Source organism: Acomys minous (genome assembly GCF_964271855.1).
Source record: "Acomys minous genome assembly, chromosome: 2".
In the NCBI taxonomy this organism is placed as follows: Eukaryota; Metazoa; Chordata; class Mammalia; order Rodentia; family Muridae; genus Acomys; species Acomys minous.
This window is the reverse complement of record NC_140484.1, coordinates 134,930,308-134,954,563: the sequence shown is the minus strand read 5'-3', so window position 1 is coordinate 134,954,563 and position 24,256 is coordinate 134,930,308. Positions and strand designations below refer to the sequence as shown.

Genomic DNA, 24,256 nt, shown 5'->3' with positions numbered 1-24,256 from the left:
GGATAAGACAACAGAGTAGCCTCATCTCACTAAGCAGCTGAGCCCTATAACCAGAGAGCTCTCCATTGCCAGTTCTAGAAGTATGGAGGTAGACAAGGTCTGAGTCCTGACATCCCAAGGGACAGGAGGGTGTCACGGGGGTATTTAAATTCTATGGTAGAGAATAAGCAGGGGCTGCTACCTAACTCCTTGAGATTTGTAACAGAGAAATAAGCATCCAGATGGATTGTAGGAGTTGGCATTCCATGACGGAGGAAGCACAGAGACCAGGAGCCTAGTGAGAGGACCCTGCCTACCCAATCTCCCAGCAGAGCCGCAGTGACTCTAGTCATCACCAGCCATACAATCAAAGAGATTCAGAGAATTCAGAGATACCCAAACTCTCCTCAGAGGAAAACCAGGCAGTAACATTTCAGTCTTGACAACAGAGCAGCTTTCAGGCCTGGCATGGAACTTGGTTGTGAAACTGGCAACAGATGTGCTTAGAAAGCTATCCTCTAGGAAGAGGGTGACTTACGCCATTGTCATTTCTATTATTTAAAACCATTATCGTCTCAGCATTTATTGATCATTTTTTCATTTTCCCTGCATTCATATTTAGTATCTCACTTTATCCCCCACAATCATCCAACAAGGACTATGTTGCATTTCTATTTCATAGTGTTAATAATTTCCAAAATTGCTAAGTTTCAATAGGTTAAATAACTGGTCTCCAATTAAAAGCGATTAATATTAATCTGAATCCCATATGATTCCAACCCCACTCTGCCTCCTTTTCTGATGATGAGAGATGTCACTTCTGAAGGAAGTTCTGGTAGGATTGTCCATTTTTAAATTTCATTCCTAAGCCAGATAAACACAAGGAGATAAATTCCAACTTCTCTGAAGGTTCATTTAAAAATCTATTAAGAGATAAAGGTTTGCTTGTCTATTTTTAAAATAGCATAACAATATATTAAAATAGTACATGTAGACAAAATTCTGTAATTTTCCAAAAATTCCAAGGAGCTGTTCACATAGACTATAGCATGAATGGTGCTCCCCAAATGTGTATAATAAGACATGATGCATATGACCATCTACTGCATGCTGATAACACTTAATCAACATTTTTAAAGGATGTAAAAATATCTGTTCCATTGCTGACATCATAGCTGGACATCATACACATGAGGAAATGCGGTTGTAAAATATATCACTTTATGATATTTCCAGAGTTTCTAAGTTGTATTTCAGTATTATTTCCTCTGTCATAGTTTACATTCATTTCTATCTATACTTCTTCAATGTGAATTTTTTTTACCTCATGCCAAAAATCTATAAACAGACTCAATGTTCCTTCAGTAAGATATACCATAGCCTAAGAGACATCAGAGCTTTCAAGGACTCATATGTTCTTCTGTTCTTTGCTCCCCCAATGAGATTAACAGATCTCCAGTCAAGGGCTTTTTAAACATGCTTGGCAAACCATCAAGAAATGAAGGGGAGAAGTGAGGAAACTATGACCTGCCACTGAGGAAGGAAGACTGGGACTGAGACTTGAGGAAGCCAATGCCCAGATGAGAGGCGGGAAGATAGAAAGAACCTGTAAGATGAAAAAGTATGGACTGGCCTTTAAGAAAGAAGGGAGAAACAGCGTGACTGTGTTCCCAGAGTCATAACCAAAGCCTGAGCCAGGTCACTTGGAGATTTGTGTCTCAATATTTGAAACTGTTCCTGCTTCTTGAAACTAGACTTCTTCGATCTTTTACCTCAACCCACAGCTTCACACTGAAACCACTCATCAATCCAAAACCACCAAGTCTATCTGAGTCTTGAGCCACATAATCTATACTCAATAAAAAGGAGAAATGTATCTAAGACATATGTGCCAAGAATATGCCCCCAAGTTAACTATCACAGGAAAGCAAAGATTCATACAATACACACAAACACACACACACACACTGTAACAATAACATTCATATAAAAAAATCCTATGCACTATAGACATAAACATAGCATAGACATATGCTAAAAGACAAAGACCACACATGGCGAAGAGCCAGCCACCCCAGTACTACACACCCACAGATGGTGCATCATGTTCTACAGATATGAGCAAAAGAAGAAAGGCACCTGGCATCCAAAAATATACTTCCCACCACAAAGATGCACAAACCAGCAGTTTTACACAGATGTATATCAACAAACCAACTGATATATATCTCATGACAAAGTAAAGGTACAATCAATGACATTATTCATAGCACATACACACATCAGGACTTGACTAACAAAGCTAGCATGCATTCATGTTTCTCTCTCCTTCTTCCACCCGCTCCATCTTTTCTATATAAATATACCCACATATATCCAAAACCAAAATTGAAAACATTATTATAAAAGTAACAGTCTCCCTGAAGCCACACAGATGAACAATGACATATTTCACATAAATACATGCAAATGTATAAAGAAACTTCAACATTTTATATTAACTGCCTCCACTCCAGTTACATCTCCTGCAAATGCCTTCATTAACCCTAGATTACAATTATTTAACTACTTTAAGGTATGAGTAATAGGTTAAATAACCAACACAGATTCCCTGACGTGTACACATGGGAGAAAGCACCATCAAATGTATACATCAAAAGTAAAGAATCATTATATATGGCATTTCTAGCTTTCTCGTTTTGAAACTATGTATATTTTCTAGTTTGTAATAAGGAAGATGGCACAGCTATTACCCCAGGCATCACAGGACAAGTGTTCTCCATAATGGTCTGTCCAGACTGGTCATAAATTCTGTATTGACATATTCCCAGAAGCAAAAATGCAAAGTTCATCTCTTTGTATAACCAGAAGCAGACAGCCCAGTATGTTGTGTGATGTGGTCATCAGGTCATTCTCGAAGTCCTTATCTTGTGATCTCTGATATTACTGAGGACACCAGGCTGGGTGGCCTTCTCACCTGCCATCTTGTGAGAACACACGGATAACCCTTAAACGAATCTCTTTGGTCTTCGCTCCGTAGACAATGGGGTTCACTACAGGTGGTAGGAGGAGATAGATATTGGCCATAACCACATGAACTAAAGACGTGGGGCCACCCAGCCTGTGCACCACTGATAGCCCAATGAGCGGTACATAGAAGACCAGGACAGCACAGAGGTGGGAGATGCAGGTGTTGAAAGCCTTGAGTGCCGCCCCTTGAGTTGACAGCTCCAACACAGCCCTTAGGATGAGGATATAGGAGAAGCCAATGAAGAGGGAGTCCACTCCCATGACTGAGAGGATGATGAAGAGGCCATAAACTACATTGACTTTGGTATCAGTACAGGAAAGCTTCATAATGTCTTGATGAAGACAGAAGGAGTGTGTGACAGTATGTGTTCGGCAGTACGACAGCCGCTTCAAGAGGAAGGGCAGCGGGAAGAAGAATACAAATCCCCTGGCCAGGGAAGCTAGGCCAATCTTGGCCACGGTAGGCCCTGTGAGCACAGAAGCATGGCGTAGTGGGTAGCAGATGGCCACAAAGCGGTCAAAAGCCATGGCCAGCAGGACAGCAGACTCCATGGCTGACAGAGCGTGGATAAGGAACATCTGGGTCAAGCAAATGTTGAACTCGATCTCCTGAACGCCAGTTAGGAACAAGCTGGCCATTTTGGGCATGGTGACAGAGGAGAGGACCAGGTCAATCGTAGAAAGCATGGCCAGGAAGAGGTACATGGGCTCATGCAAACGCCTCTCCACACGGATGATGAGGATGATGGCCAGGTTGCCCAGGGTGGCCACTGCATACATAAAACATAAGGGGAAAGCCAGCCAAAAGTGGATATTGGGTCCCAGGCCAGGGATGCCTACCAGTAGAAAATGGGCTGGATGGGTCAAACTTCCATTTGGAGTGACAATGAGAGGGAACAAGGGCTGTGGCTTCTGCATTCCAGATTCAGAGACTGAGAAAAGAGAAAAGGAAAAACAGCTCAGAGAAGAGAAAGAAAGAATGAGAAAAAAGACATTGAAGTAGTGATAGTTTCAAAAAAATGATTTAATTTACAAAATACCCAAATATTCTGAACCTCCCACCTCTTTCTGTTCTCATTGTTTCTATTTTTAATTTTTATAAACTTTGGTATTTTTTTTAAAAATTCAAATAAAAACACCACAACCAAAATTAGCCAGATTCAAAGTTGTTCTTTTTATACACATCTCTCTGAACATCCCAAACTCCATCCTCACCCTCCAAGGTCCCAGCACTACATAAGAAAAATTTGATACCACTCTATTAATCTTGATGAGTGAATGCCTACTCCCCAAACATTGAGAATAATCTTTCTTTTACGAGCTGATGTTGCTGACCTGGCCATGACTCTTGGCTACATCCCACCTGGTTTTCACAGACCTTCCATTTTGATGGGATCATTTCTGATACAATCAGCGCTTGGGGCAGGGTTAGTCTAGAACCAGAGGTTTGGTATCTGATTGTCTCTTGCCTATCATAATCTGATTTATAGCAGGAAATGGGAACTCGTCCTAGAACCTGTTTTAAAGACAGATGTTTTTTGTCTAGTCTGTGTATCATTTCTTAAATTACCCTAATAATATTATGATATGAAGTTGGGAATGAGGCGTCATGAAGAAGTTGAAGGGAGGGATAGATATGATCAAAACACATTGTACCCATGTATGAAATTCTCAAATAAAGTAAATTTTAATTATCTGAGATAGTTGCAAACACCACCCACCAGAACCTGCTCCACCAAGCCTAGAGAGGCAGAATTTTCAGATGAGGTAAACAGAAGCCTTTTTAAAAAAATGATTCCTTTAAAATGTTTTAAAGATTAAAAAAAAATTTAATGATTCTTTTATCCCTAAGCAATTTATCTTTTCCATCAGAGAGAACTGGGGAAACCTGTTCTGGTGCTCTAGGGAATGGGAGGATGGGGGTAAAGAAAAAACTACCATTCCGGGTGGCCAACATGAAGCAGACCCAAGTCACCCATCAGGATGTCTCAAATCTGTGTGAGAGGTCTGTGATCTCAAGCTGTGCTTAGTCAGGATGTGTCACTGAAGCCACATGCATTACAGACACAGAAAGAGAATCAATGATTGCAGCTGCTGCCACGATCAGGTAGCCATGGAAACAGCTCTCCTACCTTTTCTCCCTGGTAAGCTCACACCATTCCAGGCTGAACTCTCTCCTCTATGTACACACCACTCTGCTGCATACCTCTGGCCTGAGGCCCAAGCATAGAACCTCCCAGTTGAATGATGCATCTACCTTGATAACCACGGGCCTCGTCTTGTCCCAAATCCAAACCCTCCAAAATCTATGTCCCTACTCCAATCCACCTTCCACACCACTGCCTCTGAAGAGCATGACGTGAAGTGTCAGGCTTCTGATTATAGCGTTATAGGTGATCTCCTCCCCTTCCCCTCGCCCCCAAAGTCAGACAGCCGCCCCCCTCCCCCGCCCCACGTCTGTTAACAAAGCATTTCATGATGAGACTCAAAAAGTTTACTTTCTAGCCCAGCTTCCAACTTCTTTGTTTCCTTCTCATAACCAGGTACTATCAGTACCATTAACACACACACACACACACACACACACACACACACACACACACACACACACAGTGTACACTTCACATTTTTCCTGGTAAATTAAGTTCCCTTGCCTTGCTTCTTAAAGGTAGGAGGCTGGAACTGCAGAGTCCTCTCGAAGAGGTAGAAAATAATTGCCGCTGGCCTCACAGAGGCTTGAGGAAATTCCTTTCTGAGCCACTCACTGAACACTGTCTCCGGTCCAGGCTACTGTAATTCGGAAGAGCTGCTTAATGACAGACTTCTCCGAGCAGCCGGGCTGTCCGAATGCACCCTCCATGCCCTAAACAATCTCTGTGGACTTTCCAAAGCCAAGACAAACCTCCCTTTGCTGCCTCTCTCAGGTCTGAGCCAGGGCATGTCCATCATCAGTTACGCTACCTAAATATAGATTGTCTGGCGGCCTTTGGGAGTACTAGCAGAGATGAGAGATCTGGGACCCAAGGTCCACTCAAATCCCCAAGGATTCAAATCCCCAATTCTTCTGAGATTTTTATAAGAGGGTGGTGTGGGGCAGTTCTTGCCGTGGTGGAGAGAAAATAAATGACTGGGATGGAAAAAGAGTAAATACTGCACTGGAGGGATAGCCAGCTCTAGAAAACACAAAAGAAGGAAGGATACTTGTACTGATGCTAAAGGAGCTGTCTGGCTTTTTGATACTGCCCTCTTGTGGTCATATGGAGGAGTTGCAATCTAGAAGCTTTGAGAAAGATGTCTCAGGGACCAAATTGCTTCTGACCCCTTTCCAATGCATTACATACACTTCTGGCCAATTCCTTTTCTGTTTCATTCAAATCTCCACTCTAGACTGTATGAGAGCTATGACTGGCCATACAGGGTACCTCAGCATGGAGTGAAAAATAAACACAAAGACTCTTTTGTGTTACTCTAAACAACTGAAAGAGACAAATATGCAAGAGGAAACCGCCGCTGAGATAGTGTTGCAACTTTCAGAGGAAGATAGTAAATTGAAAAGGAAAAGTGTAAAGACTAAAAGTACAAGAGCATCGGAGTTATTTTGAGAGCTGTTATGATGGGCTGGTGGAACTTTGTAAGCAGCAGAGAGGAAATTGGAAAGTGGGTGTGGGTGGCTCTTAAAATGCTTACTTGTTAACAGGAGTGGACCGGACAACACTCGAAGAATTGGTAGCTCCCGGCTGTGTTTATTTAATATGTATTTCAGAGCAAGGAGAGATTAGACATAAATGTTAACAGAAAAGACCTAATAAGAGAGGCTGCTGTCCTTGATTTCTCATGTTGTTGGTGAGTTTCTTCAAAGCTTTTGGAAGACCATACTGTTTGAGGTTGTAGTCCACCATGTCCGGTCAGCTCTCCCAAGCTGGCAAAGAATGGAAGACTCCCTTCCACAGCAGGGGGATTCTTTATCTCTGCCTGAATTCACCTGGAGAGTGTCTCTAAGTATGACACACACACACACAAAACACACACACACACACACACACACACACACACACACACACACACACACACACACACACACCCGACCCCTGAGAGAAGCCACTGAAACTCATGGCCAAAATCCAGGTTCAATTTCCTTTCTCCTGATAAGAAACCGCCCAATAAGTACTTGGAATTCCTGAAATGTGAAGGATTCCTGGCACCTCAGGCCCCAGCCAGTAGTATGCACCTACCCTGGGAACACCTCACCCACACCCCAAGAACTAAATATAGCCTTTGTTCACAAGAAATAAAGTTGAGTAGTCTCGCCGTGTCCTATTTCCAAGAGGTAGGGAAGAACTAGGTGGGTGGTTTTTTGGTTTTTGTTTTTTGGTTTGGTTTGGTTTTGAGGTGTTTTGTTGTTGTTGTTGCTGTTGTTGTCATTTGATGAATGATGGATATTTGTCATCATTTTAGAGTGGTTGTTTGCATTTTTAATGGTCTTGGTCAGGGAGGAGACAAAATATAGGATGTTCAACTCGGGGAAGCCTCTTTTCTTTTCTCTGTCCTTCTTTCTTTCTTACGTAGGGAGAAAAGGGTTAAAAAGAAAAAGGTGGATATAGAAATACTATAAAAATAATAGGAAAAAGGGTAGATTATTGAATCTACTCTTATAGAGCTTTATATATTTATTCAAAATTAAGATTATATCTGTTTAGGAGAATTAAGAAATGCAAAGTAATAAACTTGTGGTTTTGTTTGGTACTAGTTCAGTTAATCACTGGTGGTTTCTAAGTTAATCAGACAGTATATAGCTAGAAACAAGCAATTCAGGTATACCAGAGATAGATAGTCTTCAAAAACTTCAGAGATCTGCTGAATATGGTATTTAAAAATATTTTATTAATTTAAGACTTTTTTGACCATGAGACATGTCAGCTCCTGGCAGAAACCCCATTACACTTCAAAGAACATCCATGTGGGGTCTGCTTCGTATGTGACAAGCAAGCAATTGGGCAAGAAAATGTCTTTGTTTCGATGGCAAACACAGAATCCTGGAAAAAACGGATACAGGAAAGTCAACTGCTGAGCTTTGCAGGGCCAAAGTAGGCAAGTTCTCCATATGCCTGCTTCATAGTAAAGTATGTCAGATGTTCTGGGCCAGTCAGCCAAAGAAATGCATGCTCCAACATTGCGCCAGTCAGCCAAAGAGATGCGTGCTCCAACATTGCGCCAGTCAGCCAAAGAGATGCGTGCTCCACCATTGCAGAAGAATCTTGGGTGACTGTCCCGGCAACCAACTATCTCTCTCATTTCTATATTTTGGAAGCTGCTTACTCTGAACTTCCTGTTTATTCAGAAAATATTTATCCTTCTCATGTCTCTGATGGGGTTGAAAATGGGATAGTTATAGGCTTACAATTAAACTTAGTTCTTTAGGATTTTTGAAGATGCTTTATGTCTAGAAAGGTGGGCTTTTATTGGTATTACAAGTCATGATAAAAAATTGTTAGGCACAGAATTTTGGACACACCAAGATGAGATAGGCAGTAGAGTTCTTTCTTCAAGTTCACTAAATACATTGGACTGAACATTGTGAATGTAATTTTTACCCAATAGTATATAGCTTATTGATGTTTTTATTTAAAAAGTCTTTTATTTAAACAAAAAGGGAGAAATGTTGCAGGATATTTGATCCCAATTTGAACCCAAGATTGTGAATTGTGAAAAACCTATTTCTTGTTTGGTGTGGCTCAGCCCTAACACACATCTTTAGCCCAAGAGCTTTCTGGACACAGGATTAAATAAAGTTAACCCTAACTCAGAGGCAAAACAAGAAACAAGCTGACACTAAGTAAACAGAAAGGAGGGGCATTGAGAGAAGGGTACTTAAGACAGCGTGGAGAAGAAAAGTGGGCTCAGCTGACTCAGATGTCAGCTGAGTAAGGAGGTCAGCTGGGTACTTTCTCTGCCTCTCTGTGCTAGCAGGTTTTCACCCCAGTATCTGGTTCCCTAGTTTTCACTGGTAAAAATAAATCATTGGGATTTATTGTTTTAAAACAACAAATAGTTTTGTCCTATTTTGTTAAGGATGTATTTGAACATGTATGCATATGACATATCTGTGTGTGTGTGACATTCATGGTTTTTTTTCTCTCTCTTATTCTTTTATCATGTAACAGAGCATTGAGTTGATTCCAGTATTTAGGCTTTAAATCTGTATTAGCATACTTAAATTGTGAATGTTCCACAAGGGACTTCACTATCTAGTCTTGGAAAATAATGATTATGTTGGAAGTTGTACGGAGCCAGTTATATCATGATGGGTGACATTATGACATCATTGTCTTTTGTGTGTTTTAAGGCAGGTGTGCATGGATATCTAGTTTGTTTTATTTAAGACAGGATCCATGGCTCTGTTGTAGCTCAGGATGACCTTGAATTTCTGATTTTCTTACTGAGCATCCCAACTGCAAGGATTACATCTGTGTACCACCATCCCCAACGTATGTGGGACTAAGACCCAAACCCAGGGCTTCATAATGCTGGGCAAGCACCCTACCAACTAAGCTGCATTCCAACACCTTTTATTGCCTTTATTTGAAATCTGAGTGCTATAATATGGGATTTAGAATGACGTAAAAAAATGTACTTCTGATTGTGAGAATGCTTCCAGAGATAGCTGAACGCCCACCCTCAAATTGGGTAGCATCTTCTAACAGGTGGCCTATAAATAAAGAGGTTAAGGGGAAATCCAGCGTGTGTCTGCCCATCTTCCCTTCCTCCTGAGTGCACCTACCATTCCCTTTGCCATGCTCCGCCAACATTAGACAACAGGTTCTTCAGCCTTCCAACTTCGCCTTAATATAAAGAACCAGAGACTCTTGGGGGAGCAGGAGGAGTCCCTGTCTCCTGTGCCTTCAATGCTGAAACACCCATCTTCATGGACAGAGTAGACACTGAATTCTTTGTCTCTAGAGCAGTGGTTCTCAACTTTCCTAATGTTAAAATGCTTTAAGACAATTTCTCACAACATCAAATTATTTTCATTACTAATTCATAACTAATTTTGCTATTCTTATGAATAAAAATGTAAATAATTTTGGAGAAAGAGGTTTCCCCAAGGGGTCACGACCCACAGGTTAAGAACCACTACTCTAAAGGCTGTTGATGGTTGTTCTTTAATACTCAGTGTCTATTGTGCAAGCCTCTATCTATCTATCTAACGCTATCTGTGTGTGTGTGTGTGTGTGTGTGTGTGTGTGTGTGTGTGTGTGTATTTCATTCTGTTCTTCTAGAGAACCCTACCTAAAACATTCTATAAGTAAGGGTACGTTTTACAGAAAAACCTTTATACATTCTGGTTCTTTTCAGATCCATAAACAGACGGGCACTGGAGAGAAACCCTATAAATGTAAATAATATAGGAAACTCTTTGCTCCTTTTGTTTGTTTGTTTTTGTTTTTGGAGACAGGGTTTCTCCGTGTAGCCCTGGTTTGTCCTGGACTCACTTTGTAGACCAGGTTGACCTCAAACTCACAGAATCCGCCTGTCTCTGCCTCCCGAGTACTGGGATCACAGGCGTGCGCCACCACGCCCAGCTGCTCGTTTTTATTCTGTACAAGTTCACCAGCCAGTGAGGTGACCTGATCTTATCTTCAGAAGCTTCGAGTCCAGCCTGCCCCTCGTAACGCAAGCCTCTTCCCAGCATCCCTATGGTATCCTGTTCTCAGGGCCTTTGAGTGTCATAATTACAAACACATTCAAAGGATGTCTCTGATAGGTTATAACGGAATGAGCTCATGCAAGGCAAAGTTATACATAAATATGGTTTATTGGGAGCAGCGAGGGAGGAGGAGGGAGAGAGAGAGAGAGAGAGAGAGAGAGAGAGAGAGAGAGAGAGAGAGAGAGAGAGAGAGAGAGAGAGAGAGAGAGAGAGGAGTCTCTGGGAAAGAGGAAGCCCCGACTCTGGCCCAGGGCATCAGGGAAGAGGGCAGGTATGCCAGCTACGCCCTGAAGCAGGTGGGGACCTAACAGTCTCCTTTAACTATTTTAAATTCACTTGAACTCGGCTGGCCTTAAGGCAGAGAATATATGACTCATATAGCTCAATATTTTTTTTTTTAATGTCTGGTTTGAAGTAATCTCTTCACTGTGACATAAGGACATTTCTCTCTACCAAAAAGTAGGGGCTCAGCTCAGATCTCAGATCCTACTTCTCTTCATACTTTGCCGAGGTCTCATTTATTTTCAGGGGATTTTTGGGCCTCACACCGAACTTCAAACATGGCCTGCGCTTTGACATTGGCATGGGATTCAAAGAGGATGGGTCCTAATAATAACCACATAACCGGAACTTGGATTCATTGGGGAGTCTCCGGTTACTTCCTACGTCAATGAGTGCGGTCTCTTGCTTACTCAGTAAAAGTCCAAGTATAAAAAAAAAAAAAGACTCGAAAAGTACAAAGAGAAACCCAGGTCACTGATTCACTAGCCTGTTTCTGTGTTTTTTCTGTCTTCGTGATTGGATGAGGGAATGGTTTTGTTTAAATGTCTGAAACCTGGGGGCATGACCGGCTGTTTGTCTTCCAGGGAACCGCAGATTCCGTTGCGTTAATGTGCCACCATACACTCAGCTTGGTCATAGATCCAAACCTAGCTGAGCTCCCAGGATGCAGAATTCAACAAGGAAAAGTGGCCAAGTGAGCAGCCAATCAGGCCTCTCTTAGTGCAAACATTGGACCGACTGGGCCTGTGATTCGTCGCTTCCAGTGCTACAGGCCGGTGCTGTGGGCGGGTCGTGGAGCTGTGCGGAAGCCTCAGGGCGCCGCCTTTGCTTAGGCTCCGGCGTTCCGGCTTCCGCTGCAGTCCGCGGCTTCCGGCGGGCGAGCACCTAATGCGCCGTAGGTTGTGGCGGCTGGAGCATTGCGGGTTAAGCTGAGCAAAGCGAAGGGAGGCGACATCTGGTCTCTTTGGAAGACACAGGTCCTGCACTCCTTACCCAGCCCCCATCCCACTGCCCTGGGGGCCTGCCCAGCGATCTAAGGTCAGGAAGGCTCCGACCACCGCTCCCAAGACAGAGATTCCCCTCGTCCTAGCCCTCTGCCCCTCAGCCCCAGCTTCAGATATTTTTCCAAGCTCTGCCCCCTATCCCTCTTGGCACTAGGCACTAAGGAATCCCAGGGTGGGTGCAACCTTTTGACAGTCTAAGACAACATGCCATCTACACAGTTCATGCTGGAGAACCGTGCAATCCAAAAAAAAAAAAAAAAAGACGTTTACAGTTTTGTGTTTGGACTGTCCTCAGCTGCAGGTTGAACATGACTGAGCAGTTAATAATTGCCCTGACCAAGTAATTTATGTGTGATAAAAGAGCGTTAAAGCAGATCTGGTTGGAGAACTCTATTTATATCCAGATCTTTGAGACCTTTACCACGTTTACATCTTTTTGGGGCCAGGTAGAGAAGTAACATGCTTCCACCACATTGCGTGACTTGTCATTTCTGTCTCACCTTCTTTGCCTCACTTTCCTAGTGCCAGTATCTTCTCATTTTTCAACTGCTACTTTTGGTTCCTCTCTTGCTCTTTGTAGTTTTAAATAGTGCTCTTGAAATCAAAGTATATATCGGTCTTAGATGAAGATATTAATGCCTCTATTATTAGCTGTACCTCAACATTTTCATTTAATTCTCATGCATTTAACAAATATTGAGACACTGTATATTGTTGGCCTCAAGAATACAATGAACACAACTGAAAATATTCTATGTGTATCTAATTTATCATGGCATTAGGGATGTTGTGAGAAAAACAAAATATGAATAGTACATTAGATTTAAGAAGGCAAGCAGACTGGAAGCGATGATGTCAGCAGTGGGACCATGGACACAGTTTCAGGTAGAACAGCATGACCCCAAATAGGGCAAAACGAGTAGACATGGGGCCCGTGTCTGGCACGTAGCACTCGAGCGTATTTGGCTGGCACAAGGCGCAGTAAGAGAGGACTGGGGATTTGAATCAGCAGTAGAGCATCTGCCTAGCATCCTTGAGACTCTCGTTAAGTCCCCAACGTTTCAGAAAATTGGAGTGGGGTGGGGGAGGGGGGAGCAGTGAAGGAAGAGTGCTTACTTATTGCAGGATCCCTCCAGTAGAGCTTATATAGGGCTTGCAGTGAGCCGCAGTCAAACTCTGAGCTCAGCAGTAGTTTTGCACAACTGGGTCTTAGGACTCTGGATCTCATCGTTTGGTGGAGACAGAGAGCAGGGAGACTGGTGAGAAGGAATGACCTGCCGACGGCCTGGGTCTCAGTCCTAGGGACTCTGCACTGGCTCCTAGAACATGCCCTTCTCTGCGACTAAACACAATGATTTCCTCCTCCTCCGCCTTATACCCTGAAGCAGGAGAAGACAGGTGCTTTTCCCAAAGTAGAACAGTGGAAACCTGGGTCAACCAACGTTATCCATGTAACGCGCCCAGAGCCATGCCTGGCGCATAGTAGGTACTCAAGGGGGTGTGCGTTCTATTATTTTGCTTTATATTTTCGGTTGCCTAATAAGCCATAAAAGCATTTGGGGGGGTTATGAAACTATTCCTAACCCTGATGTCTTCATTTGGCAGGTACATATTCAGCAGTTAGTTGCCTGGTGGCCACCATTTAGATCCTGAAGATACAGCGCGTTTAAAGCCAGTGTGACCCTCCTCTTCACACTCTAGAAACACAGACTTATAAAGTGACTTCATACGTGTTGTCAAGTATGCCAAGAGGCCTGCCACTGACCATTCAAGCTCCACACCCACATGCCGCCTGGACAAAGTGACCCCGGTTTTTAGCTTCCAAGGGATATTATTTGCCCTCTACTTCTAACCCGCAGCACTACATGCTGAGGAGCGTGTCTTGGTACGTTAGTGACCCAGGAGAGGCAGGTATCGACGTACAGGACGCAGCGGAAGGGCTGCTACTGCATCTTCATCTTACTCTTCTTCATAAGAAAGACCGAGCAGATAAGCAGTGAGCTTCTGGCGTTTGTATTTTTGCACTTTGAAGGATATAAATGTACACAGAAGGCATCACCGGGGAAGGCCGACAGCATCCTGTGGCCTCTTGCTGGATGTTGGAGCATCCCAGTTTATAGTAACTTGCTCTAGCCCATGAGAGACTGTGTTGATTTCTGCGGCATGGTTAGAACAGGGATGGTGAGATAAAGCAAACTGAGAGGAGAATCAGAATTGAACAAATAACTAAAAGAGAATTTTCCAAAGGCACTTTCTTAACCACCCCTGCCTGTCCCTCTGTGCTGTGAACAGTGCTGTTCAATAGTAGCTTCCCTTGTGCTGTTCAATAATAACTTCCGTTGAGGCCAGTGCTTATACACGGCCAATAATAGCTCTAAAATAAGTGTATTTTCTTACCAAATTATAAGTTTGGTAAGAACTTTTTTTTTCTTTTATTTTTTGCAGCTTTCATTCATGTTCTGAGACAATTACTGCCTGGAACCATGGATCCTGCGGTGTTAGCGGAAGCCATTGTGGAAGAAGTAAACTGTCCTATCTGTATGACCTTCCTCAGGGAGCCTGTGAGCATCGACTGTGGCCACACTTTCTGCCACAGCTGCCTCTCTGGACTCTGGAAGCTCCCAGGAGCATCCCAGAATTTGGGCTACACCTGTCCCCTCTGTCGAGCTCCTGTGCAGCCAAGGAAACTACGTCCCAATTGGCAGCTTGCCAGCATTGTAGATAAGGTCCGCCTGCTAGGACTCTGTGTGGAAATAGGACTGAAGACCGACGTGTGTGACCTCCACAAGGAACCGCTGACGATGTTCTGCAAAGAGGATGATGTGGTAACCTGCGAGGCCTGTAACCAATCCCCAGAGCATAAAGCACACAGCGTTGTGCCCATAAAGGATGTTGCCTGGGCATATAAGGTACACACATGACAGAACCTGGCATTGTGCCCATAAAGGATGTTGCCTGGGCATATAAGGTACACACACGACAGAACCTCGCATGCCAGCCTTTCCTCTGCCTCTCATCTGGCTGTCTCTATGTTCGAAGCCTGTCTTTGGTAGCTGATCCTATTGGCCTGTGATAGCTACAGATCCTTGCATCTAATATTCTAAGCTATTTCTTTTTCCTTTATGCATGGCCGTCTTTGACTTTCTTCTCTCTTCATTTCCTCAGCATCCTCTCTCAAGTCCCTGGTCCCTGTACCCCCCAGTGAAGCCATGTTTAGTTATTTGGCGTTAGATGAACCAGTCTAACCACTTCATTTTATAAACCCAACTCAGGCTTAGTAATTTCTGGATCGTGTTACATTATTTTGGAGCTGGAACAGACCATAGATGAGTGACTTAATACTGATTCACCAACCGCCGGTCATGCTGATGTACTAAACAGGCATTAATGCAGGATCCATAGCATCAGGCCGTTTCTGAGTTTAAGTCGAATCGGTTAAGGAGAGATGTCTTCGGTGGGAATTCTATTGCCGTGAAGAGACACCATATCCACACAAGTCTTACAAAGGAGAATGTTTAATTGGGGCTGGCTTACAGTTCAGAGACTTAGCCCGTTGTCACTGTGGCAGGAAGCACGGCAGCATACAGGCAGGCACACACACAGGCTCGCTCTTCCCCACATGTTGGGACAGGTCATCTCTGTTGTATTCACTGCTTATTTGCTTTAACCTCTGTGATCGGCTTCCAGACCCCACCTTGCTCTTTCCCCAGGTATATATGAGTGACCTTGTTCTGTCTTCCTTCTCTTTCATCGAGTTAGGATTAAAATGTAAGTATATGTGGCAGACCCTCTGAATCAGCATTCTTCTCTTTTTGGGGAAAAATAGCTAAAACATTCAAAGTGGGCAAACTTCATTCTGTTTTGAGGGTTTTGAGAAAACAGAGGTGATTCAGCATTCTGACATAGAGGTTAAGAGCTTGGTTAAATCCCAGGCCTGTCATTTATTATCTGGGTGATGCTCTAAGGCTCAGTTTTTCCTATCTATACAATGGTGATACATCTAGGGACTGTATTTATATCAGTTATTTTTCTTGTCGCTGCCGTACATCCCTGACAAGCCCTGTGGCAGCCATGTACTAGAGAAGACATTTGTTTTGGCTCACAGTTCAAAAGAATCCAGGGCGTCGTGGTGAGGAAATCACAGTGACAGAAGCAGTAGGCAACTGTGGCGTGATGTCTGTAGTTAGGAAGAATGAACAGGAAGTGAGGCCAAGCCATAATAATACCGGGGCCTGTCCCACCATGATCTACTTCCAACAGTCAGGCCCCACCTCCGAAAGTTTCCTACGACACCTCCACCAGCTGAGGATCAGGTCTTCAGACACATGAAACTGTGGAGGACATTTCACTTTCAGACCCCAGCAGTGTTAGTGCAGGTGCAATCCTTGTACCACATCTGGTACTTTATAATTCTTCAGCAGAAAAAAAAAAAGGGACTGTTACCAGAATGAAAGGTGAGAACTGAATACTTTTGGCTTTGCAGAAGGAATCTTCTGCATTACTTTCCTAGGAGAGCATCTTACCTTTAGCGTGTATCTGAACTACCCAAGGAGCTGGCTGGTTTCCAGTTCTCATTTGATATGTCTAGGGTAAGACTCGAGCTTCTGCCCTGGTGATGCTTCTGGATTTAGACCACATATTCAGCAGCAAGGTTCCGGGAAATAACAGGAAGCAAAACTAGTGAGAATGAAAATAGTCCTGGGTAGGAAAGTCCAAAGTCTTCTTCTCCTAGAAAGTCCGGCTGTCGATCTTTACAGCTCCTTGGAGACTGTGGAACTAAGATGATTCTCCACCCAAAGGGTATCGATGGGCATCACATGGGCAGAGCCTGTGCCTTCTGTGGTATTCCTTTTCCTCTTAGCATTTACTCCAATTGGTCTTCCCATCACCTAAGCAACATAAGCAAGCCTCTCGGTCAGCCTAGAATGCCTGTGGTGGCTTCATGATGATGGGCCACACTCATGAGCTCTCTGTCTCTTGCAGTGGGAACTCCAGAAGGTTCTGGAACACCTAAGAAAAGAACAAGAAGATGCCTGGAAGCTGGAAGCCAGGGAGAAGGAGCAAGCCGAGAGCTGGAAGGCAGGTTGCACTTGAGAAAAGGGCTCATGGCATCCCTTCCTCTAGAACTGACTGGGGAGGCTTCCTCGTATCTGAGCTGCAGAAATGACTCCTTCAGCTTTCCCTTTATTTAAGGCCACATGACTTCTCAGGTCCAGCTTATAGGGCTTAAGGTAGCCGTGGCCTCCAATCTCACAGCTTGGTGTATGAGGAAGGAACAGTGCCTCGCACCCATGAACTCGTGGGACTGTAGAGTGAGTGGGAGCCAAGCATGGTTTCTGCTTCACTTTCCTGGTGACAACATAGCTGCTAAGACTTGAGTCTCCTAAATATTAGAAAACCACCTCTGAAATAGGTTAGAAGCCAGTAGGCATGAACTCTCGGAACTTTTGACCAAGAGACTGTGATCATCAAAGTGATCTAAAATTTTACATTAAGCATTAAAAACAAACAAGAAAAAGTATTCCACAGTGTAGTTACTACTCTTAGTAAGAGTCAATGGGACCATCTGGCTGTTATTCTGAAAATGGAAGGTAGTCTGCATCCTTTTTTGCTTTTTGTTTTTTGTTCTCTCTGTGTAGCCCTGGCTGTCCTGGAACTCACTCTGTAGACCAGGCTGGCCTCGAACTCATAGAGATCCAGCTGCCTCTCATCTTGAGTGCTGGGATTAAAGGTATGAGCCACCATCATCTGCTGGTCTGCATCTTATCATACCAAGATAATCAATCCCCTGTACCAGGGTGGTGGTGCATGGCCATAGAAAGGCAGGGAATTATTACAGTTTCAAGTCCAGCCGGGTCTACACGGTGAATAATAGTTCAGACTGGCACCCTGTCTCCAGAAAGAAAAAAAAGGCACTATCCTACATTTTACCAGAGTTGATAAATTCAGTACAGATTAAATGTCACTCATCCAGAAATATGAAATCTAAAGTGCTCCTACATCCAAAGTTGTCTCATAACCAAAAGCAAAAGGAACTTTCACTTAATGGCGGGTTGCATTCAGAATGTGCGTGCGTCGAACACACTAAAACTATTCTATAAAATGACCTTCAAGTTATATGTACAAGATATATGTGAAACATAAATGAATTTCATGTTCAGGCTTAGGTCTCATTGCCAGAATGTCTTTTTATATGCAAATAATCTAAAGCCGAGAAAAATTCCAAGTCTGAAATACTCTGATCCCATCCATTAAGACATTCTAGTGGGATTCTAGATGAGAGAATCATGGGAGAAAGGCAAAGTAGAAGGACCCAGAGGGTCCTAGAAGCCTACAAGTAGAACATTATGATAGGCAGATTTGGGCATAGGGGTCCCGCTCAAACTAAGGCACCAGCCAAGGACAATACAGGCGGTAAACCTTAAACCCCTACCCAGATCTAGCCAATGGACGGAACACTCTCCACAGTAGAGTGGAGAGTGGGATATTACTTTCTCACATACTCTGGTGCCTCACCTTTGACCATGTCCCCTGGAGGGGGAGACCTGATGGCACTCAGAGGAAGGACAGCAGGTTACCAAGAGGAGACTTGATACCCTATGAACATATAGAGGGGGAGGTAATCCCCCTCAGGAACAGTCATAGGGGAGGGGAGTAAGGGGAAAATGGGAGGGAGGGAAGAACGGGAGGATACAAGGGAGGGGATAACCATTGAGATGTAACAAGAATAAATTAATAAAAAAAAAAAAAAGATACACTGAAAAGGACCATGATTCCACGGGGCAGTGGGGAGTCAGGAAGGTAGGGAAGTTGGATCCTTTAACTTTGCCTCCATAGCGCCCAGTACGTGGCGCTATATCAGTTCCATCGTGTGTGTGTTTGCGCATGTCAGTGTCCTCCATCCCACGTGACTCCCGCACTAAAAAGGTCAATGCTAACTCCAGCCTTGACTCCACAGACACAGGTGGAAACCCGAAAGCAGAGCATCCTGTGGGAGTTTGAAAAATATCGGCAGTTATTAAAGGAAAAGGGGCTGCCTTGCCATCAGATGGAAGAAGAGGAGGCTGCAGCTCAGGCTAGCCTGGAGCAGGAGAAGGGAGAAACGGCAAGCAAACTGGAGTTGAGGCACGAGAAGATCACCCAGCAGAGCCAGGGCCTGTGGAGGATGATCGTGGAGCTGGAGGAAAGATCCCAGAGACCTGTGCGCTGGATGTTACAGGTGAGCAGCAGCCTTTCCTGGGACACCTACCTGAGCGAGCACTGAAGATGACCGAGACTCCGAGAGAAAGTACTAGCGAGGTCTTCGCGGACCAGCTGAGGACTCTGTCTGCCTCCAGCGGATACCTGCTCTTCTCTTCCTGGTTCAGTAGATGATCTGACCCTTAATATTCTCATAGGACAGATCATCTACCCGGCCAGGGGTACGAGGACACCAGGTGCTTACTCTAATGCTAACCAGCATTCTAGCCCCTTTCACCCTGGCCGTCTTGAGATTGAGCCTGAAGGCGTTCAGCTTAGCCAGGTCTGCTCTTCTGTCCTCCCGTGAGCTCCTCCCCAGCCCTAAAGTCTGTGTGTCCTCTTGAGAAAGTCGATGTCTGTCTAGTGTCTCTGAGGCGGCACAGCACACTTACGGGCTACACGTGTTTCTCTTTCTAGGGTATCCAGGAAGCCTTAAACAGGTATGTTCCTGTCCTCAGAGCCTCTGCAAAGCCCTGCAGGAGATAGGGGGGCCTGGCCAGAGCCAAAGATGGAGAAAAAATATGGACTGAGTACCTATAGAAGGCAGATGCTCACTCGCCGGCTTACATTATATTGGCTAAAGAAGATTTGTTGGCCTCTTTTTTACATATATTTATTTATTTATTTTTGCACATAATCAAATTCACTTCAGGCGTTACCAATAAGAATTGTAAGTCTAATTGACGTACTTTATGTCATGTAAATGGCTTCCAGCTGAGAATATCACCCTTTGCCCTCTGCATCCCATCTCTTCCTCCTCTTCTGTCCCAGTAGTCAACTGTTCCCACAAGAGGAAGCTGTGAGTATTCTTAGGTCCCTGTCACAGTTTGAAGCTCAACAAGCCAGCTATTCCACCTCAGCTTCGCTGGAGAGGGCCGTCTAAGTGACTGGCTCTGGCCAAGCTCCTCTTTCCTGGACTAAAGGGGGAGGAGGCTCCAGGGACCGACTCCTGGATCCAAAATACACCCGCTTTTACAGGAGCAGATCCTGGAGCCTGCAACAGCCAGAGCCAATCTCCTTGGAGCTGAAGACAGATTGCCGTGCTCTGGGACTAAGAGAGATCCTGAAGACATATGCAGGTATGAGACGTACGCACTTGGGGATTGTGATGGGTGGGGGGTAGGGGGGCGGGGGCTGGCAGGCTCCGCCCATAGAGATAAGTGGCTCAGTGCAGTCCGGATGCTTCATCATCGAGCCCCGCCCCAGCCGTTGCTGAGCACTGTCTTCATCAGAGACTTCCTGCGCTCCCCCTTGCTTGGCATCAGTGTTACCAACAGGCTTTTTCCCTAGTTGATGTGCGCCTAGATCCAGACACAGCTTACTCCCGTCTTGTGGTGTCCGAGGACAGAAAAAGCGTGCACTACGGGGTCACCCACCAGAACCTGCCTGACAATCCTGAGAGATTTTACCGCTATAACATTGTCTTGGGCAGCCAATGCATCTCCTCGGGCCGCCACTACTGGGAGGTAGAGGTTGGAGACAGGTCTGAATGGGGCCTGGGAGTGTGTATGGAAAGCGTAGACCGGAAGGAGGTGGTCTATTTATCCCCTCAGTATGGCTTCTGGGTGATCCGTCTGAGGAAGGGAACCGAGTACCGGGCAGGTACAGATGAGTATCCCCTCCTGCCGTTATCAGTCCCTCCGCTCCGCGTGGGAATCTTCCTAGATTATGAAGCCCATGACATCTCCTTCTACAACGTGACTGATGGTGGCTCCCACATTTTCACTTTCCCCCATCATCCCTTCCCAGGCCGCCTCCTGCCCTATTTCAGTCCTTGCTACAGTATCGGCACTAATAACACCAGTCCCCTCACCATTTGTACCCTGGGTGGGGAAGGCTAGGAGAGCTACCTTCCTAACCTAATGTTGGAATTCAGCCTGATACACAGGTCTGTTGGAAGATGCTTCCACAGACAAGCACACCTCTCAACCCCAGGGCCCCTAGGGGGCCCTCTATCCAACCGCATAGTGTCTTGCTGTTAGACCAAACCGTCAGTGCCTCTCACAGAGAAACAGTCCCAGCCAGATAAGCGTTGTGATCGTGATGGAACTACGACACGGATAGCGGACTTCTGTCCATTCTAGACCCCACAGCCCTCCTCCCTGGTTCCATGACTTCAGTGAGTGCCAATGATTAAGTGACTGAAGATTGCAGAAAAGCTTTTTCAATAAGGTTTTCCGATGAGGCAGTGACGTATGCGTCCAGAGCAGTTGTAATGGTGAAACCAGGTACTTCACATGAGGCTTGCTGCTACCAAATAAACCCTAATCTCCACGCTAGAGAAACTCTGCCCTTCCCCAGCACCCGAGGTACCCATCACACCCCCTCTCTGAGATGAGGGTGGGTCTGTGTCCTGGGCCTGGCTCTTCTCTTAAGGTCAGGATGGGAAAATCTAGGGACCTTAGTTTTTATTTTTATGTATTATATGAAGAACCTGGAAAAGCCTTAAGTTGTTGCATACAGCGCTTTGGGGGGTAAGATTTTAAAGGTTGTAAAATGATTTTCACATTAAAATGAAACAAAGTTGACAAATTCAACTCACGGATCACAAGTGTGAGTGTCATTCATTACACGTGGGGTCTGAGACATATGTCTGAGAGGATTTGCCTGTCCTCTTCAGGAAAGTGGCTCTAATCTGGCATAAAATAACATCCTTCTACCTCACCTGTTTATTGTAAAGATTCCAAAATCCATCCAGAACTTTTGTTCTCTGTAGAGATGGGAGGGCAAACAATGCACTCTGCGTGTGGCCGCCATCCTGCTTTGCTACAGGCAGCCAGAACCTTCATGGCAGCACCTTCGTTCCTTAGGGCCCCTCCCAACAGTCCAGAGCCCTTTAAACCAAAAGGTACCCATGCCACCCTGCGTCACAAGGGCATGCTGACACTAGACCACAGCGGTATATTGTATCTCTGATGGCATGTATTTGTCCCTGGGTTAGAGTGAGGACTGTGACCGCAAAATAGAGAACAAGGTAAAAGCAAGGAAGAAGAAATCGAGTCATCACGAAGGAAGCTGTTGCCCATGCAACAGCTGCTTGGAGTTAAATTAGGCTCTTCCTCTGCCATGGGGGAATTTAAATGGGCCTCGTAACTGACTGTGTAACAGTCTCCTGAAGATGTAGGGGAGCAAAATGTGGGGAGAGAATCATCCTAAACAAAAGCCAATTTAGGAGTCATACAATAGTGAAAGAGATTTTATATTGAGCTGTTGCCTTAGAGTGATTGTTATGTCAGGGAGAGTCGCAATAAAAATAGCCCGCATGTAACAAAATTGAGATGTGGGAGAATTGTGGGCACTGCCTGCAGGAAGGGACCAATCGTGTGGATGCCTCCATGCTCCCAACTCTGTATTCGATTGCATAGACAAGTTAGATGAAATTATTAAACGTCAGCATATTGCGGTCATGTCATACTCATAACGTTCTCACTGAAAATTGAAATTTTATTCAAGCGTAGTCTTTCCAGCTTCCTCTTGGACTCTGCATAGACAACTGAAACACTCTAGCGCTGTATGTCTTCAAAACACCTGTGCACTTGTTGAGAAAACTAAATGTGTGTAGAGTTTTCTGTTCATGAACCTTATCTTAAAAAACACATCAGCAACATCCATGTTCTCTCCTGTATTTGCTTGGTCCTAATACCATAAATAATAGGGTTTAATGTGGGTGGGATGACCAGGTACAGGTCAGCTAACAGCACTTGGGTGTGCAGGGGAACTTTGTCCTGCCATAACCAAGCTATATAAATGGAAGCAACCCCAGGGAAGTAGAAAAGACACATGACTCCCACATGAGAGCCACATGTGCTTAATGCTTTCAGCTGTGCATTCTTTGAGGACAGACTAAATACCGCCCTAAGAATCAAGATATAGGAGGCAGCAATGAAGACCACATCTGATCCCACAATGATGGAGGAACAAATCAAGCTATACAAACTGCTGGGCATGGGGTCAGCACATGACAACTTGGCCACAGCCATGTGTTCACAGTAGGAATGAAGAACTACATTGGAGCCACAGAACGGCAAATGACTCAACATCCAACTCAATGGAGTCATGGAAATGACAGCCCTGATGATGATAGTCACACTCATTCCCAGCATCAATTTAGGTGTGAGGATTCTCTTGTAGTGTAGGGGCTTGCAGATGGCCACGTAGCGATCAAAAGCCATGGCCAGTAGCAGCCCTGTCTCCACAGCTGTGGCTGCGTGGACAAAGTACATCTGAGTGAAACAGCCATTAAAGCCGATGGAGCCGTCTCCCGAACTAAAGATGCTCACCATCTTAGGTACCACAGAAGAAGCCATCACAATGTCCACAGCAGCCAGGACACATAGGAAGAAGTACATGGGCTCTTGCAGAGTGGAGTCCATGCAGATGACAGTAATGATGAGGGTGTTTCCTAAGAGGGCTGTGCTGTACATGGCGCTCAGAGAGATGGCCAGCCAAAGATAGGAAGACTGCAAACCTGGAATGCCCACGAGGAAGAAGGCGGCAGGGGGTTCCACTGTGTGGTTGTGGGATGGTCTTGACATCATAGCTGAGATGGCTTTTCTGTTGCACCGTAAAGTGATGAGAGAAGAGGATAGAATGCTGTCAGATGTCTTCCTGTCTTGGGTGTAGACAAATCCTGACAAATCGGAAGGCACAGATTAAGCCGTCTTGCACCATCTCCCATGTTCATCAAGGCTCTATGTGTTAACAGATTCTACTCTTTGCTCAGAGTCACCTGTTGAGTGTCCTTCTGTAGGAAGTCTCTTCTCACGTTACATGAAGAGGTGAAATTAGAAACCCTTCCGAGCTTTCCATAAAAATCTCTCGGGATGACCTAGAAAAAGACAGGACCCGGCAATCATAATGTTCCACCTGGATCTTTCTTGCATTTTCTAGTGGGTGATTCCTGTTCAGGTGGTATCACTGTGGAGAATAGGAAACAAAGCTCTGTGTGCTTCTTTGGCCCTGCTGCAGGTGTTGGCCCTACGTCACCATGAATCAGGAGAGCAGAGGAGCTAATTAT

General features: G+C 44.8%; 3 protein-coding genes across 3 annotated transcripts; 1 reads left to right on the top strand and 2 right to left on the bottom strand.

The window, feature by feature from the left end:
* Positions 1-2,952: 2,952 nt before the first annotated feature.
* OR51D1 (olfactory receptor family 51 subfamily D member 1) lies at positions 2,953-3,945 on the bottom strand (the record flags this gene model as incomplete). The annotated part of the gene is made up of 1 exon (XM_084753761.1): positions 2,953-3,945. Exon 1 carries the CDS (start codon positions 3,925-3,927, stop codon positions 2,953-2,955), a length of 975 nt encoding a protein of 324 aa, XP_084609887.1. The 5' UTR covers positions 3,928-3,945.
* A 7,952-nt stretch (positions 3,946-11,897) lies between these two features.
* On the top strand, positions 11,898-21,784 carry TRIM68 (tripartite motif containing 68). The gene is made up of 8 exons (XM_084753821.1): positions 11,898-12,034; positions 13,606-13,885; positions 14,446-14,909; positions 16,984-17,079; positions 18,959-19,219; positions 19,657-19,679; positions 20,218-20,318; positions 20,530-21,784. Exons 3-8 carry the CDS (start codon positions 14,484-14,486, stop codon positions 21,078-21,080), a joined length of 1,458 nt encoding a protein of 485 aa, XP_084609947.1. The 5' UTR covers positions 11,898-12,034; positions 13,606-13,885; positions 14,446-14,483; the 3' UTR covers positions 21,081-21,784.
* Positions 21,785-22,820: 1,036 nt separating this feature from the next.
* LOC311578400 (olfactory receptor 52I1-like) lies at positions 22,821-23,774 on the bottom strand (the record flags this gene model as incomplete). The annotated part of the gene is made up of 1 exon (XM_084748224.1): positions 22,821-23,774. One exon carries the CDS (start codon positions 23,772-23,774, stop codon positions 22,821-22,823), a length of 954 nt encoding a protein of 317 aa, XP_084604350.1.
* Positions 23,775-24,256: the final 482 nt, after the last annotated feature.

Bases quoted from the DNA above. Each gene is read 5' to 3' on its own strand.
- TRIM68 (XM_084753821.1), top strand. From the start codon at position 14,484: ATGGATCCTGCGGTGTTAGCGGAAGCCATTGTGGAAGAAGTAAACTGT. The intron at 14,910-16,983 runs GTACACACATGA...TGTCTCTTGCAG, and splicing joins ATGTTGCCTGGGCATATAAG to TGGGAACTCCAGAAGGTTCT. The intron at 20,319-20,529 runs GTATGAGACGTA...CTTTTTCCCTAG, and splicing joins GATCCTGAAGACATATGCAG to TTGATGTGCGCCTAGATCCA.